Genomic DNA, 18,889 nt, shown 5'->3' with positions numbered 1-18,889 from the left:
TGTCTTCCCTAGTATAGGGGAATTCCTCATTAGAGATATAGATACAGGCTTAGGAGTAAGATTTAAAAAGGATCTGAAGGTGAACTTTTTCATGCAGAGGTTGGTGAACATATGCATTGAGTTGCCAGAGGAAGTGGTTGAAGCAGGCACAATGGTGTCATTTAAAAAACACTTGGATAGGTACCTGGAGGAGTAGGGTTTGGAAGGGTGTGGGCCAAACATGGGAAATTGGGATTAGCTAGGTGGACAACATGGTTGGCATGGCTTGCATGTGTGCTTAATTGCTCTAACTCTAATTTACCTTACAACATCAAAATAAAAATATAGACTTAAATTTTACAGCATTTTTAAAGGTAATCACCAAAATTTACCTCTGTTAGTGGCAGCAGATTGGGCACTTCAGCACAGGCACAGCAAGGCACATACCCTTAATGTACTGCACATGGTTGTTGTGACTGTAATCGAACTCACCGGAGAGACACTGAAGCTGGTGGTACAGAAGTCTTTATTCATCGCAACACACAGGCATTCTTCTGGAGACCCTCGTTGGAGAGCCTCCCAAGCTCAAGAAGTGCATCACATTTTTATATCCTAAACAACTGTAAGTGATAGAATACAATTTGAATAGTTACAATGACAATGTTTCTGTGGGGTAATGTAATGGGTAATAGCTGACACGTATTGTTCATAATAGAAACTGTTCTACATAATTCACAAACACCGTCAGTGAGTTATTGTGTTCACCTTAAGAGATGATGTAATAATGTTGGTGTAAGGTGATTGTTTTTCGTTTCTCATTTATTAAGTACATAAAATGACTCGCATGTTTTATTCGCAAAATCCTACATTGGTGACCCCGATGCTCTTGGATGATTCCAGAGTTACTCAGTGACATGGCGACCAACAAAGTCGCTTTGACACTGCTAGAGTTTTGGGAGCAGCATGCTACCATGTGGTTTACACAGATGGAAACCCAGTTTGCAGTGTGAGAAATCACTGCAGACAAAACCAATTTTACTACGCCATAGCATCACTAAGTAGTTCCACAGCAGCCAGTGGTGAGTCTAGTAGAAGACATGACTGCATGTGATAATTATGTCATTCTGTAAATTCATCTATTACAGATTTTTGGATTGTCGGAGTCATTTGCTCTCCTTGCCCAGCCTGGGTGTTGCTAGGCTTTCAGAACTAAAGGACCACATGCTACCTTTCCTGGGCAAGAACCATCCTTGCTTTGTTTTTAAAGAACTCTTTATGTAACAAATGCCTGAACAATTCTGCACAGCCCTCACTAATAAACCTGTGGAGGACCATAGGGAGCTTGCTAAAGTGGCCGATTGTCTACACTTTACCTAGCAGAGGTGCATCGTTTCTCCTCCTTTCCTTGTCTCAATAAGCCCTGCCAGCAGACTCACGGCCAAGATTTCAAACCAGACAAAGCCGGATCTATGATTTTATCACGCACACTTTAGCATGAACACCAAGAATTGCCAACCCTCATGCAGCTCGACAGTGCCAGTGCATCAGGATGTTGAAGGTCAGTGAATACTGTCAGTTCCAGCTGCCAGAGTTGTCTATTGTCCATTACAGGTGCCCTTTAATGGCGACACTTCCAATGTGACACAGGCACCTCAAGTAAATGTGCTGCCAGCTTTACCCATTGATTACGAAGCAGAGAGCGATGGACCCTTGTTGGAGGCTGCTAACAGCAGCACGATACAGACTTATGGGACATGACCACCAGGGGGTGATGCCTCTGCTACGCATTGAACTTTGTCTTGGCTAAAGTTGCTAGGCCTCTATTCGGTACAGATTTCCTGTGTGCCAAAGGACTGTTAGTAGATCTTAAGAACTGTTGGCTTGTGGTTGCAAAGGACTTTGGGTCATTACTTTCTACCCCAAGTAAGTTCCCCATGATGACTCTGTCTGATAAATGCACCACCACATGTGAATTCACTTGCCTGCTAGGCGAATTCCCAGACCTCACCAAGTATACATTTTCCACTACAGTCACAAAGCATTTCCACAACTGGTTTACTGGTACACGATCTTGTGTAGTCTGGATCCAGAAGAGCTGAGTTTGTGAATGTGGCAATGCTTGGCATTGTGTGCAGGTCTCCACCCTTCCATATGGTCCCTAAGCCCAAAGGTGGTTACTGTCCACCTTTGATCGTTACCCAGTCCCGTATATTCATAACTTTTTGGCACGTTTAGCTTAAAAGATAATTTTTTCCAAAGTGGACTTTGTCAGGGGTACCTCAGCCTATGTGCGCTGAGGACATTCCAAAAACTGCTGTTATAACCTCATTTGGCCTATTTATGTTTCTGTGCATGCCTTTTGGGCTGAAAAAGGCAGCACAGACTTTCCAGTGACTAACGGACTCTGTGTTAAAAGATTTAGATTTTCCTTTTGTTTACCTGGATGACGTACTTGTTGCCTTCACATCTCTGCACACTTTTCAGGTACTTAAGCCAACATGGGCTAATTATTAACCCTGCTAAATGATAGGTTGGCTTTTCTATTATAGGCTTTCACAGCCACCGCATCTCCACAGAAGGTGCAACACCCCTGCTGTCAAAAGTCGCTGCTATTATGGACTTTCCATTGCACCGCATTACCAAAGCACACGACATTTTAGGAATGGCGAATTTCTAACACCGTTTCATTCCACGAGCTGCTGAACTTGTGCTCTCCTTGTGCAGGGCTCCTAATCTCATGCTTGTGTGGTCAGCAGACGTGACCAGAGCATTTGACAACACCAAATGAGTTCTTATGAATGCGACCCTGCTGGCACACCTACTCCCTAATGCACCTATAGCCATGACTGCTGATGCCTCAGACTATGCTGGGTGCTGTGCACGAACAGTTGGTCGCAGGCATGTGGCATTTGCTCACCTTCTTCAGCCAGCAGTTCTGCTGCTCCAAAAGGAAGTACGGCACATCTGCCTGCCATTTTCGTTTTCTGTTGGGGCTTGCCATTTCACAGCATTTGTTGACCACAGCCATCTCATGCATGTGATGGTCAAGGCGTCAGAGCCTTGGTCTGCATGGAAGCAACCCCTGGCCTACATTTTGGAATTTACTACTGGCATACAGCACATTGAAGGAAAAAATAATGCCGTAGCCGATTACCTCTCACGGCTCACAGTCAATGTCATACACATTGGAGTTGTCTATACTGGCATGGCCAGCGACCGAGCTACCAACCCAGAAGTTCAGTCTTAAGGACGGCAGTCATAGGCCTGTGGTTAGCTGATATCATTCGGGGATGCAGGAGTTTCTTTCCTGTGCAATGTCTCAACCAGTGACCCTCGTCCCACAGCCCCTCCAAACAAAAGGCAGACTGTTTTTAACTCCATTCACGGCCTCTCACATCTGGGTGGAAAGACTTCACAGAGATCGGTTGCTTTAAAGTTTGTATGGTATGGCCTTAGGCAGGGTGTGCGAGACTGGAATGTAGGCTGTATTGTGTATCAGCGGGTGAAAATTAACTGACACATTTGGGCACCATCAGTAATTTTTGAGGTCCTTGAGTGATAGTTTTACCATGTCAATGTGATCCTGTTTGATTCTCCCTCCCACCACCACCCCCCCCCCCCCCCAGCTGTCCTGTACATCTTACCATGGTGAACTGTACCACCAGGTGGCCATAGGTTGTCCCTTTAGCGTCGATGACGGCTGCAGACATAGCCCGTATGTTCATAAACACCTGGGTTGTTTGGTTCGACACCCCATCTGATATATCTTCCAACCACGGTCCCCAATTCACATAAGACCTCTAGCCCATTATGGGTCAGAGCCTCATTGTTAAATTGCATCATCTGCATTCCGATGGCCTATGTGAGCAGCTTTACTCTTCCTTAAAGGCTGGTCTGAGCGCCTCCCTGATGGATAAATGTTAGCATGATCATCTCCTGTGGGTCCTGCTGGGGCATAGAACAACTCCAAAAAAGGATCTGCAGTCCTCCGCAGCTGAGTTGGTGCATGGGTTGTTGCTAAGGGTGCCAGATGATTTTATTCCTGATGCTACGACTGCCTGGTCAGCATCTCAGCAGCATTCCACCCTCTTCAGTAAACTCAGTTCTTTTGCATCTGTTCCTACCTCCTGTTCTGGCATACAGCACTCTTGGGTTCCAGGTGACCTACGTTTCACCTCACTTATTTTTGTCTACCATGATGCATATCAACATTCCCTAAGCCCCCTTACGATGGTCCGTTCTGCATTTTGGAACAGAACAAGAAGACCTTTATTGTAGAGAGGAAGTGTAAACCTGAATGTATTCCTATAGTGTGCCTTGAAGCAGCCCACCAAGACCTGGATGGTCCCACTTTCATATCCTCTGCATCACGACATAACTATGTGTGTATCAGCACACCCCTGGATGAATCAAAGGTATCTGCAGTTATTCCAACCGAGGCACATAGGACCTGAGACAGGCAGCTCGTATGAGCTCCAGACAGATTCACAATGCCAGTTTTGGTGAATTCTGGAGGGGCCCGTGTAGGGTAATGTAATGGGTTCATAATAGAAACATGTTCAACATCATTGAGTTGTTGTGTTCACTTTAAGAGACAGTGTCTGATGTAATGATGTTAGTGTGAGCTTTGTTTGTAATGGAAGTAAAGGGTTGTGGTTTTTGTTAAGCACATAAAACGACTCTTGCATGTTCTATTCACAAAATCATACATGCCCTTTGAATTGCATATGTACAGTGAGACACCTCTGAATGTTTAAACATCTTTACTGAGACAAACTAATTGACACAATCCCATTGTTTTAATGTTTGGCTGATGCAGATTCTTATGTCACATGGTCAGCATTTTTCAAACCTTATCTCTTAGTCTGTGAGGCAGCTTGTGCTTTTAATTTCAATTTGCTGCTCGCGATTTGCAATAAAATCTGAAGACTGGTTCTTGCTTGTATTAGTATTTGCTATCTTCACATAACTCCAGAATACTCTTTAACATACCCTCCTCTTGGCCCCGGACATAAATCTGTCCCAGGAAGGCCAAACTTTAAGAAGTATCTAATTAAGTAGGGCAGAAAAAGTGCCCTTCACATTGGATCCTTTCCATAATTACTAACCTATTATGTCCCTATGTGCATTTACATCTATGCTATGATCCCTAATCGGCAATCTATGAGACTAAGCAGAGCTTGCAATAACATGTTTCAGAAATTTGGTCACATCATCATCTTGGATACTTTTGTTCTCTCAGAGTCAGCCAGTCTTTAAAATGTAGCTTTGTTGTTCATGTGTTGTTGCCTCCTCTGCTGGCCCATTGCGAGTTACATATCTTCACCCCTTCAATATCTGATAGCTAAAACTCAGCAGTGGCTACCAGTAGTTACTCTTGGGGCAGAAGCACAGCAAGGCTTTTCAGGTTTACAGGTAACAGTTCGCATTTAACACCGTGGTAGTGTATTGTCAGAATAATCTGACAAGTCCATCAGTCCTTTTGATTGATCTACAGGTGGGTTGGGGTGGTCTCTATGGGTATGGCTGCAAGGCCTCACCCTGTTCCCCCCCCCCCACCCCCAGGCTGTCCTTTTGATTGCTTGCCTAATTGGGCCCAGCTTATTTGTGTCCACTCTCCACTCTCATTCCATTCTGGGGTGGCTGCCTTCAGATGCTGTGTGCAATTTCTTCTCTTTCTCAGTGTGCCTTGTAATCAAGATTGTGCAAATTGTTGTCTGTTGTAACTTGGATCCCTTCACACCTTTTTCTCCCAATATCTTTCAATCTTGATCCATGTAACTAACCATCCACCTCACAGAACCAGCCTTCATTATTAAGTACCATCACTGGTATATATTAACATGTTATTAACAGCTTGCTGACACGTTCTCTGTGTCTTCTGCATTTGCCTTCCCATTCCTTTCATCCATGGGTCTTCTTCCATCAGGAATGGTCAGATCTGAAGTGGTAGGCTGGTGTTCATTTCTTAAATTCTCTGTGAAGACATTGTTACTGGGTAGACTTGAATCCTTGTTCTCTCTGTGGGTGAGAAGGTGAATCATATGGTTTAATTTGACTCCAGTATTTCCACTGGCTGCCTTGCTGGGTCTGCACACAAACACACATGTAATTTATCAGGAGCACTATCTGTGGACCTATCCACCTGGAAGTGAACCCTGCCTTTTCAGGGAGCTCTCTTAGCAGGATTTGGTCATCTGGCTGTGGGAGGACTATTTTCTCTCCCTCAGGCTCTCTCTGATCAGCAATATATTGCTGTTCTGCTCTGTCCCTCAAAGTGTTAATCCATTTACAATGGTCCATTACATCTCCATATCATATGAATAAATTGGCTCCAGCAGTTTCTTTCTCTTCAATTTCTGTCATCTCATATTCTTCTGTTGTTCGTTTGTGACATGATCTGCACATTCATTCCCTTTCTGCTCCTTTCTCTCCCCCTTTTGGTGTGTCTAATTATTGTTACATCTGCAGGCAGCTATACTGCTTTTAACACGTCTTGACTCTGTTTGTCCCCTACCATTGGGACCTGCTGACATGATTCATGTACATTATCCCAACCTCTGTCCCTGCATGGGGCTGCTGTCTCTCTGTGGGCCGTGTTGTATGCTCTGTGGAACATATATGTTTGCTGTGCATGTTATATCTCCATTTCCTGACTCAGTAATAGCACTGACCTTACCTAGTATGTCTGTCCTCGGGACGGTTCCCTCGTTGTTTGGACACACCCAAAAATCTGCCAGAAGCTGCACTCCCTCAATGTCATGTATCTGAGACTTGCTTCTCTCTATTCTCATTGTTTCACCCCCTGCATGGGTAACATTAATTACCCATCCAGTCATGGGCATGTATAGATCAGTTATCAAAACTGACAACCTGGTGTCAAAAAACATATCACATTGTTGGCCTCCGAATAAACCTTTTGTGTTACTACTGGCAATGGAGGTTGTCACCATCCACTTGTCTGAACTGGATGCTGCCGTCACCAGCTCTATAAATGTGGCTGGATGCACTGCTGTCATTTCTATCTGTTTTGGTGAGTGATTCTTACAGCTTCCTCTGTTTTTGGGACACTGCAACCAACTATGTTCCAGCAGGCCACAACTGTAACATTTGATTGGTTGCTGGCACACAAAACAAGTCCTCAGTGTCATTGAAGCAGCTACATCCACTTAATGATTTCTCTTTCCCCTCCTCTGGTCTATCTCCCAGCCTACGATACGTTCACGGGGTAGGTCGATCCCGCTGCTATCTCCAAATCTAAAACTTCTTGGTGTGCTGAGCTCAGGCCTTCCTTCAGCATTTTCAGGAAAAAGGATCATCCCTCCCTGGATTGTCCAGCCTGAGTATTCCTCATATGCTTGAAATTTATGCTCTACATAATCCGTAGCATGCTCATGAGCTCTCTGAACCACTGACATTATCATTCCCCAGTTACTCTCACCTCCCCCAATCACTCACTCACTTCCTTCTTAAAACAATTATATCTCTCCTCATTACTGGCAATCCTGCTAGTTGCCCATGCACCATCCTGGACTCTCGGGCCACACTGTCCCGTATATTTCTCAAACATTTTGCTTTTACCAACATGTGTATATCCTTTCAGTGCATCTGGTGAATGTCAATCATTTCTATGAGCTTGACCCAGAATTTCGAAATCCTACAAGCAACTTTAAGTGAGGATAGCTGACAAAATGCTTGCTTCTCAGTGAAGGGCTTGTGAATGGTAGTAATCAGAGTCAAGTCTGGGTCGACAGGATTCTCAGCCTACTGTTGCCTAACCTCAATAGGTGCCATCTCAACAGATGTACTGTACCTGGGTATAAACTCTCCCTCAAATATTTCCACACTAGTTCCTGTACTGACCATAGTTAAAAACGTAACACTACATGGTTAAAACCACTGAGTATGCACTCTGCAATTTTCCACATTTGTACTGCTGAACTCATGATGCCTGTTGTATTCCCTTCCATATAACATCTATTACCCTGAAGTTTCAAACTTATTCTTAAAACACACAAACACACTCACAAACAAGTATCCTGCCTGAATATACACATGCAGCTCTCTGACATCCTGAGCGGTCAGTAACCACCTTTCATAACAGTCTCACAAACTACTTAAAAATGTCTGGCCCCTTACACAAACACTCTTTATGTCTGTTAGTTCAGCTCTCTGCCATTTTCTTTGCTACTTCATGATCTTCTAGTCGTTAACCTGAACAAAGGTAAGTGTGGGTGCTACTCTTAAAAATATTCACCACTTTAGACTGCTTAAGTCGCTGGTCACACAGTGCGTCATGATTGTATCCCAGATGAGCACTCAAATGTTGTGACTGATCAAAATCACTAAAGTGACACTGAAGCTGGTGATACAGAAGTCTTCCACAAAATTCATCACAAAAGCAGACGTTTTTCTGAAGCACATACACAGGAGTATCTTCTAAACTCAAAAAGACATCACATTCTTAGGCCCTTGAGACCAATAGATGATTCAATACTGGTTCAGTAGTTACAATTACATTATTTACTTGAATTGGTTGACAGTGTTTCTTTTGAATTGCATATCTTCAATGGGAGATGCCTCAATGTTCAAATATCCTTGCTGGGACACTTGTTTAATCAGGCAGCATTGGTAAATGAGTAATTGAATTTGTCATTTTCCAGAGCTTTAAGAAGGATATCTTTACCGCCTTTCCTGGCGATGGGCCACTTACTGTGAAGAAAACAAACAAGTTCTGCAACGATGTGAGTCCCTACAAATAATGTAAAATCAGATTAAAATTGAAATGGTTAATTGAAATAAAATATATAATTGGAGTTAGGCTATTTAAACTTAAAACGTATTGAATGTTCAATATGAAATCTATATGGAGTATGGTTCTACATTACAAATAGCTAGTACAGTTATGATTATATTGGTTTGTACCATTCTGGACTTTTAGATTTGAGTGCCAAAGTTAAAAATATTTAATTTTGTATCTTGAGGGATTTTCAGTTCATGGAATGTGTAACTTTTTTTTGTTTGCACATCTATAGTTCTGGGAGTTAAAAGAGCTATTTTGTTTTTTTTTGGATAATTGTGTCCCAGATATTTTTAAGATTGAGAATGGTGCTTGGCTAGCTTCATTTTGTAAATTTCCATTTTGTTTCATTAGTTGTGACATATGGCCATGAAACAATTACCATATATTCTGTGGTATTCAGTTGTGCTACCTAATTTGAATTGGTCAAGTGCACAGAACATTTGGATTTTTTCCCAGTTTCAAATCATTACCATTAGCAATAGTATTTATGTGCATTGTGGTGTTCTGATTTTGAGAAAACAGCCTAGCAGGTATAATCTGGGTGCCTAAATATAGGAACACATCAGCTGATTTACTACATCAGACTTAAATCATAGAGGAAAGGGAGATCAGTGCCAAGAATATTAATATGCTAGGTTGTTTCAAAATAAAGGAGGAGGTAATGTTAGGTTGCTTAAAGAGCAATAATTGGTAAGTACTCAAGGCCTGCCTGATGGGATATACCCCAGGTAGAGAGGCAAGTGAAGAGATTGCTGGGGCCTTGAACGGTATCTTTGTGTCCTCTCTTGCCACAGCCCTGGAGAACTGGCGAGTAGGTAAGATGTGTTTTTTGAAGAGGTAACAAGGGTGATTGATGAAGGTAAAGCTGTGGATGTTGTCTACTTGAATTTTAGTAAGGTGTTTGATAAAGTCCCTCCTGGGAGGCTCATCAAAAGATTAATATGCATAGGATCAATGTGAATTGGCCATTAGGATTGCCCATAGAAAACAGAGGGCTGTGCTCAAAGGAAATTATTCCAGCTGGAGGTACAGTCAAGGCCTTGGAGAGGATACTCAAGGTTAGCAGGATGTTGCGTGGATTTGAGGTTGGGTAAACTTGGGTTGTTTTCTCTGGAGCGATGCAGGCTGAGTGAAGATCTGATAGGTTTATATGTTAATGAGAAGTATAGATACGAGTAGACAGTATCTTTTTCCTAGGGTTGAAATGTCTAATGCCAAAGGGCATGCATTTAAGGCAAGAGGGGTAATTTTAAAGGGGATGTGAGGAGCAAGATAATTTACTCAGAGTGGGGTATACTTGGAATGTGCTGCCTAGGATGGTGATAAGATGGCACCAGTGAACCACGATGACATTCAGTGGGTTACATATATTACTTCTAAGTATACCTCTTTTGAATTACACTCACTGCAATCTACAGCATATAGTTTACCTTTAAGGAACATACTTTTCAATTGACTTGATGAACTACCAATTTCATGATCTTCTAAAGGACTTGGTGGAATTAACTCTCAAGCAAGGAGGTGTGGCACCTTTAAGTAGATGAAAGTCCATCAACATGGCTAGAAGTGAAGCAAAAGTGGGGTCTTCAAGCCAGGCTAAACACAGCAATGAGACCCCTCTACCTAGCATCTTGTAAGCAAATGGAGAACAAAATTGAGGACCTGAGTGCAAAATTGCTCAATCAAAGGGAAAAAAGGAGACTGTTGTGTTCAATGTTTAACTGAGACATGGCTTACTCCCAGAAGGCCAGATATGGTGATCAGACTTGAAGGTTTCTTGATTCACAGGATGGACTAAACTGCTGATTTGGAAAAGGAAAAAGCTGGAGGTATGATTTTTATGATAAACTCTAGGTGGTGTTCTGATGTGATGGTTTTGTCAAACTCATGCTCCCCCAGTCTTGAACATCTGAAGATCAAATGCCATCTGTTCTATTTACATAGGGAGTTCTCATCCACGAGCCTCTTTGGAATTTACATACTGTACTCAAGTTCTTGAAATACTGCATGATGCTGTCACCAAACAAGGAACAGTCCATCCCGATGAATTTCAAGTCATAGTCAGGGACTTCAGCCAGGCTTGTTTGATGAAATTCATGCTCAATTACCATTAGCATATAACCTGTAGCACCAGAGGTCCTAATACACTGGACCACTGAAATAAAAAGATAAGGCATGCCTACCTTTTCATGCCTAGACTGTATTTTTGGAAATCTGATCACTTGGTTGTCCTTCTCCTACCTGCATACAGGCAAAGACTAAAGAGCAAGGCTCCCAGATAAGAACAACAAAGAGGTGGTCGTGGGAGGCAGAGGAGTGACTACAGGATTGCTTTGAGTTGGTGGTCTGGGCCATATTCAAGGACTGATCTATGGATCTGAATGAATGGTTGTAACAGACTGTATTAAAAAACATTGTTAATGAGTGTGTCCCCCACAAAATTATTCAGAGTCCCCCCAATCAGAAGCCCTGGATGAACCATGAGATCTGCAATCTGCTGAGGGCCAGATCAGAGGCATTTGTCTGGCAATGAAGAAAAGTACAAGAGGTCCAGGTACAATCTCTGGAAAACCATCTCATGTGTGAAGGGAACTTCTGGACTAAACTTGAATCAATGAAGGATTCACAACAGTTGTGGCAGGGCTGGAATACTAACACCTCTTATAAAGTAAAATCAAGTAATGTTGGTGACAACAGGGCTTCACTTCCAGATGAGAGTGCCTTCTATGCTTGCTGTGACCATCAAAACATGGAGGAGTAATCATGAACTTCCACAGCCCCCAATGATCCAGTGATTTCAGTCTCTGAGTCGGACATGCAAACATTACTGCCATCCCCTCAAAACTAATCAAAAAGCTTCAAGAGCTTGACCTCAACACCGTCTTGTGCAATTGGATCCTAGATTTCCTCACTTGCAGACCCCAGTCAATTTGGATTGGCAACAGCACCTCCTTGACAATCTCCATCATCACAGGTGCCACATAAGGCTATGTGCTTAGTCCACTCCTTCAGTCACTTTACACTTACAACTCTGTGGCTAGCACAGCTCCAATGTAATTTTTAAGTTTGCTGACCACACCACTGCTGTAGGCCAAATCAAAGGTGGTGACAAATCAGCATCTAGGAGGAAGATTGACAATTTGGCTGAGTGGTGCCATAACAAGTCAATGTCAGCAAGACTAAGGAACTGATACATGACTACAGGAGGAGGAAATTGGAGAAAGCACAGCAGCATCTTTACTTCCTTAGGAGTTTGCGGAGATTCAAAATGACATCTAAAACTTTGACAGACTTCTATAGATGTGTGGTGGAGAATATATTAACTGGTTGCATCTCAGCCTGGTATTTAAACACCAATGCCCTTGAATGGAAAATCCTACAAAAAGTAGTGGATACGGCCCAGTCCATCATGGGGAAAACTCTCCCTACCATTGAGCACATCGATACAGAGTGTTGTCACAAGAAAGGAGCATTCGTCATCAGGGATTCCCACCACCCAGGCCATGGTCCCTTCTTGCTGCTGTCATCATGGAGAAGGTACAAGAGCCTAAGGATGCACCGCCAGGTTTAGGAACAGTTATATCCTATATATCCTATCGAAAGGACAGACAGGTGGGCAGAGGGGGCGGGGTGCCTCTGTTGGTGAGGAATGAAATTCGGTCCCTTGTGAGCGGTCCCTTGTGACATAGAATCAGGAGATGTAGAGTCAGTATGGATAGAGCTGAGAAATTGTAAGGGCAAAAAGACCCTAATGGGAGTTATCTACAGGCCCCCAAATAGTAGCCTGGATATAGGATGCAAGTTCAATCAAGAGTTAAAATTGGCATGTCGCAAAAGTAATGCTACGATTGTTATGTGGGATTTCAACATGCAGGTAGACTGGGAAAATCAGGTTGGTACTGGACCCCAAGAAAGGGAGTTTGTGGTGTGCCTCCGAGATGGATTCTTAGAGCAGCTTGTACTGGGGCCTACCAGGAGAAGGCAATTCTGGATTTAGTGTTGTGTAATGAACCAGATTTGAAAAGGGAACTCGAAGTAAAGGAGCCATTTGGAGGTAGTGACCATAATATGATAAGCTTTAATCTACAATTTGAGAGAGAGAAGGGAAAATTGGAAGGTCTGTATTACAGTTGAGCAAAGGGGACTATGGAGCCATGAGGGAGGAGCTGGCCAAAGTTGACTGGAAGGAACACTAGAGGGATTGACAGTAGAACAACAATGACAGGTATTTCTGGGAATAATACTAAAGGTGCAGGATCAGTTCATTCCAAAGAGGAAGAAAGATTCTAAGGGGAGTAGGGGGTGACCGTGGCTGACAAGGGAAGTCAAGGACAGTATAAAAATAAAAGAGAAGTATAACACAGCAAAGATGAGCGGGAAGCCAGAGGACTGGGAAACTTAAAGAGCAACAGAAAATAACTAAAAAGGCAATATGGGGAGAAAAGATGAGGTACGAAGGTAAGCTAGCCAAGAATATAAACGAGGATAGTAAAAGCTTCTTTAGGTATGTGAAGAGGAAAACATTAGTTAAGACCGAAGTTGGGCCCTTGAAGACAGAAACAGGTGAATTTATTATGGGGAACAAGGAAATGGCAGGCAAGTTGAGCAGGTACTTTGGATCTGTCTTCACTAGGGAAGACACAAACAATCTCCCAGATGTAACAATAGTGGCCAGAGGACCTAGGGTGACGGAGGAACTGAAGGAAATTCACATTAGGCAGAAAATGGTGTTGGGTAGACTGATGAGACTGAAGGCTGATAAATCCCCAGGGCCTGATGGTCTGCATCCCAGGGTACTTAAGGAGGTGGCTCTATAAATCATGAACACATTGGTAATCATTTTCCAATGTTCTATAGTTTCAGGATCAGTTCCTGTGGATTGGAGGGTAGCTAATGTTATCCCACTTTTTAAGAAAGGAGGGAGAGAGAAAACAGGGAATTATAGACCAGTTAGCCTGACATCAGTGGTGGGGAAGATGCTGGAGTCAATTATAAAAGATGAAATAGTGGCACATTTGGATAGCAGTAACATGATCGGTCCGAGTCAAGATGGACTTATGAAGGGGAAATCATACTTGACTAATCTTCTGGAATTTTTTGAGGATGTAACTATGAAAATGGACAAGAGAGAGCCAGTGGATGTAGTGTACCTAGACTTTCAGAAAGCCTTTGATAAGGTGCCACATGGGAGATTAGTGGGCAAAATTAGAGCACATGGTATTGGGAGTAGGGTACTGACATGGATAAAAAAAATTGGTTGGCAGACAGGAAACAAAGAGTAGGGATTAATGGGTCCCTTTCAGAATGGCAGGCAGTGACTAGTGGGGTACCACAAGGTTTGGTGCTGGGACCGCAGCTATTTACAATCTACATTAATGATTTAGATGAAGGGATTAAAAGTAACATTAGCAAATTTGCAGATGACACAAAGCTGGGTGGCAGTGTGAAATGTGAGGAGGATGTTATGAGAATGCAGGGTGACTTGGACAGGTTGGGTGAGTGGACAGATGCAGTTTAATGTGGATAAATGTGAGGTTATCCACTTTGGTGGTAAGAACAGGAAGGCAGATTACTATCTGAATGGTGTCAAGCTAGGAAAAGGGGAAGTACAACGAGATCTAGGTGTCCTTGTTCATCAGTCACTGAAAGTAAGAATGCAGGTACAGCAGGCGGTGAAGAAAGCTAATGGCATGTTAGCCTTCATAACAAGGGGAGTTGAGTATAGGAGTAAAGAAGTCCTTCTGCAGTTGTACAGGGCCCTGGTGAGACCACACCTGGAGAATTGCGTGCAGTTTTGGACTCCAAGTTTGAGGAAGGACATTCTTGCTATTGAGGGAGTGCAGCGTAGGTTCACGAGGTTAATTCCCGGGTTGGCAGGACTGTCATAAGTTGAAAGATTGGAGCGACTGGGCTTGTATACACTGGAATTTAGAAGGATGAGAGAGGATCTGATTGAAACATATAAGATTATTAAGGGATTGGACACGCTAGAGGCAGGAAGCATGTTCCTAATGTTGGGGGAGTTCAGAACCAGAGGACACAGTTTAAGAATAAGGGGTAGGCCATTTAGAATGGAGTTGAGGAAAATCTTTTTCACCCAGAGAGTCGTGGATCTCTGGGATACTCTGCCTCACAAGGCAATGGAGGCCAATTCTCTGGATGCTTTCAAGAAAGAGTTAGATAGAGCTCTTAAAGATAGCAGAATCAAGGGATATGGGGAGAAGGCAGGAACAGGGTACTGATTGTGGATGATCAGCCATGATCACAGTGAATGGCGGTGCTGGCTCGAAGGGCGAAATGGCCTATTCCTGCATCTATTGACTATTATTACCCCTAACCATTAGGCTTTTGAACCGAATGGGATAACTTCACTTAACTTCACTTGCCCCATCACTGAAATATTCCTACATCTTATGGATTCATTTTCAAGGACTCTTCATTTCATGTTCTTGATATTTTATTGCTTATTTATTTTTGTTATTTCTTTTTGTATTGACGCAGTTTGTTGTTTATTGCACACTGTTTGAATGCCCAATTGGTGCATTCTTTAATTGGTTCTATTATGGTTAGTATACTAATATCAATTTATTGCGTATGCCCACAAGAAAATGTATCTCAGGGTTGTATCAGGTTACATATGTGTACTTTGATAAGAAATTTACTTTAAATTTTGAAATTTGAACTTTGGAAGAGCCAGATACATTAGGGACTTTAAGAGATATTTTGACAGGTAGGTGAATGTGAGGAAAATGGAAGGATATGGACAGTGTGAAGGCAGAAGAAATTAGTTTACTTAGTCATTTGATTACTAATTTAATTAGCTTGGCACAACATTGTGGGTTATAGGACCTGTTCCTGTGCTGTACTGTGCTATGTTCTAAGTATCAGTAATGCTAATGAATAGAATATGAAATAATGGAGAGTCATGTCAATCTATAATTAATTGTTGTTTTCAACTTGTTTTATCCAGACTATGGTTGGGTCTTATGCTTCATGATCTCTAAGAGTGGTAGAGACAGAGGTTCTGATTGCACTTACAGTATGTATGCATTAGGCTACAAGGAGGTGGTCTAACTGTTAAGAAATTGGATTGGACTTGAACTCTTTTAATGATCAGTACTAATACAACGTTTGAATGTTTGGCTTGTTTGTTCAAAGTTTCTATGATTAATTTGTCGAAACAATTTTGTAACATTCTTGGGTTGAAATTGTCCTATATAAATATGTTTTTCCTTTACTATTCTGATATTCATGAAGTCATAGGCAAAGTCTGTTGCATGTTTTGGTTAGTGACCTAATCCTATGCTTCTTTCAATACTGCTTTGAAATGGGAGAGTTCAATATGTCTCAGTGAACTCAGAATAACTCTCTTGAAGCTTTCTAACCTCTATTCACTGTGTCCTATGGCTTGAAGACAATGGTTAGAACATTAAAGATCAGAAAAGTAAACTTGCATCGTACTACTTTAGTGCAATATTCAGTATGCTTTTTTTTTGGTTCCTGACTGAAGATGCTGAAAAAAAAGTATTTGTTAAATTGAAACCATTTAATCCTAAATGCTCTACCTGCCGCATTATGAAACCTAAAAATCAGATGCACGTAAAATAAGAATAAAGCAGATCTATCAAAGAATGGTTATGTCGAATACATGTAAAATAATAATTAAAATGACCCAATAGATGGTGTTCAATGAAAGTTTGGATCATGGGATAATAGAAACAATTATAAAGAGACATTATGATGGCTTTGAGAGGAAAACAATGGATTGGTACAAGAAAAAAATGAGTGGGTGGGTAAAAAGTATTAGAGGCATGATAACAATATAAGAAATTAAAATGAATGCCAGAAGTAGTCTTTAAATATTAGATGCATAAATGTCTGTTGTAGCCAATATTTTCAGGAAATGGTATCTCTATTATGTGTGCTTTTCTCCTAATGGGTACCTTTCATCTCCTGAATTTCCATTGAGATGCTATCTTTGTGTAGCAGTTGATGTAGGTTACAGCATACAACCAAGATCTTTGAATCTTAGAGTAATATAGCTTGGAAACATGCCTTTTTGACTCAAGTGTCCATGCCAACTATGGTGCCCACCAAGCTAGTGCCATTTGCTTGTGTTTAGCTGAGATCCCTCAAGCCCTCCTATTCATGTACTTATCAAAATGTCTTTTAAATATTGTTATTGTACCTGCCTCAATCGCTTGCTTTGAGAGCTCATTCCATCAACATCCCACTATTTGCAAGAACTTGCTTCTCAGTTCTCTTTTAAATTGTTCATCTTATCATCTGGACAAGTTAGACATTAAGATTCACCCGGATCAATCTGGACATTTCTGCACATTAATTGGAGTTCACTCTCCTTTGATGTGCCATCATATATGGCATATAGTATTAATGGCAACCTCGTTCTGAGATCCCTCCCAAAAATGCCAATGTAATTTAAAAAGCTTGGAGAATTGCTGTAAAATAGATAATGAATTCATGTATTAAGACAGCACAGTGTCGGTTCCTGTCAGGACTTCTGTGTAGAACTCACAACTGCCCATGTCATTACATTGCCAAACACTGGGGGTAAGTTAACAAGGTAGCCACAGTATAGCAGCACAAGTAAGAGTAGATGTGAGAGAGGAAAAGTGCTGCCATGACCCAGCCCTGAATGTGATGAACAGGCCCTGTGCTACTAATAGGTCCAACCCAATGTGAACATACACTGATCCAAAAGCCAGTGGTTGCTGGATGCAAGTCAGGAGTTATTATAACAAAACAAAAAGACTGCAGTTAATGAAGGGAGCTCCTGTGGTTTGCATGTAGGTAAGAGAATCTCATTTCTTATGTACTCCTTGTGGATGGTGGAAATATCAGGGATTTTGGGATTTATATTATTCATCACAGGATATTCATGTAGCTGCTCTGTGGCTCCAGTACTTATGAGGGTTGTATAATTGGATTTGTGCTTCAGGTGGTAGACTTTTAATGATACTGAAATTGAATGTCAAATGTAGGTTGTTATACTTTCACTTGTTGTAGATGGTTATTGTCTGGCACTTTTAGGATTTGAATACTACCTTTCACTTCGGAGTCCTTGCCAAATGTTGTCTAGACCTTGCTGTATGCTGAAGAGTTGCAAATGGAACTGGCTATACTGCAATCATCAGTGAACCACACATTAAACCTTATAGTAAAAACAAGTCATTGATGAAATAGCTGAAGGTGATTGGATAAATTCTACCCTGATGATTTCCTGTGTTCTATCCTGGGCAGGAATGAATGGCCTCTAACAAGCACGATCATTTTCCATCGCTATGACTCCAAATGCTGGAGTGTTTTTATCCTTGATGCTGATTGATTTCAGTTTTACCAAGACTCCTTTGTGTAATATTTGATAGGTCAATCCTTAAGCGGTAACAATGAAGTCTGTACTTTTTCGATAGAAGCTCCTTTTCCTGACAGAAGTGGAAGAGAAACATGCAGTGAGAGCTGAGACATAATTGATTGTTTGACTGAGTGCAGGTGGTGTGGGGTGGGGGGAGTGGTGAAGAGACATTAGCCATGCTAAATAGAATGTCTGTGGAAATGTTCAGGCCTTCTGATAGTCAAGATTTGACCCAGAAATGATTGTTACGATGATCTAACTTGCACTAACTGGCATGTATGCAAAAACGCTACACAAATGACTTAAGTTGTAGGCATCCCATCTTTGGCATTCTGTGATTCCCTGGTCTTCTCTGCTGTGCAAGAAGTCCTCTGGGGGTGGGTCATGGAAAAGGGGAGGAGAACAAATACTGCAACCAGTCACAGTGGGAAGCAGAAATTTTAATCATCTTGAGTTGCCTGCTGATTGTAAAATGGATATGAAAATTTAAAAGCAGCACTTGCATCGAGTAGCATTGACATCTAGTATGATGAAGTGTTTTGAGAGTTCTGTCATTAAGCATATCAACTCCTACCTGAGGAGCAACTTGGATCTACTCCAGTTTCCATCACAACAGGTCAACAGCAGATACCATTGCATTGATTTTTCTCTCGGCTCTGGAACAGCTGGACAATGATGATGCATATGTAATGGTGCTCTTCATTGACTACAACTCAGCATTGAACACTATCATT

The 18,889-nt window shown here is 41.9% G+C and overlaps 1 protein-coding gene across 18 annotated transcripts in view; it reads left to right on the top strand.

Annotated features, from left to right (window-relative positions):
• The window catches only part of stk33 (serine/threonine kinase 33), a 205,315-nt gene that overhangs the window by 142,587 nt on the left and 43,839 nt on the right, over positions 1-18,889 (top strand). For 17 of the 18 annotated variants that reach the window (XM_073049535.1, XM_073049533.1, XM_073049532.1 and 14 more), the window contains one exon: positions 8,643-8,723. The exons of the other annotated variant lie outside the window; for it this stretch is intronic. In XM_073049535.1, coding sequence (XP_072905636.1) covers positions 8,643-8,723 — 81 coding nt within the window. The remainder of the gene's footprint in view (positions 1-8,642; positions 8,724-18,889) is intronic. 18 annotated transcript variants of the gene reach the window in all.

Source organism: Hemitrygon akajei, chromosome 6 (genome assembly GCF_048418815.1).
Source record: "Hemitrygon akajei chromosome 6, sHemAka1.3, whole genome shotgun sequence".
Taxonomy (NCBI): domain Eukaryota; kingdom Metazoa; phylum Chordata; class Chondrichthyes; order Myliobatiformes; family Dasyatidae; genus Hemitrygon; species Hemitrygon akajei.
This window is presented reverse-complemented; position numbering and strand designations above follow the sequence as displayed.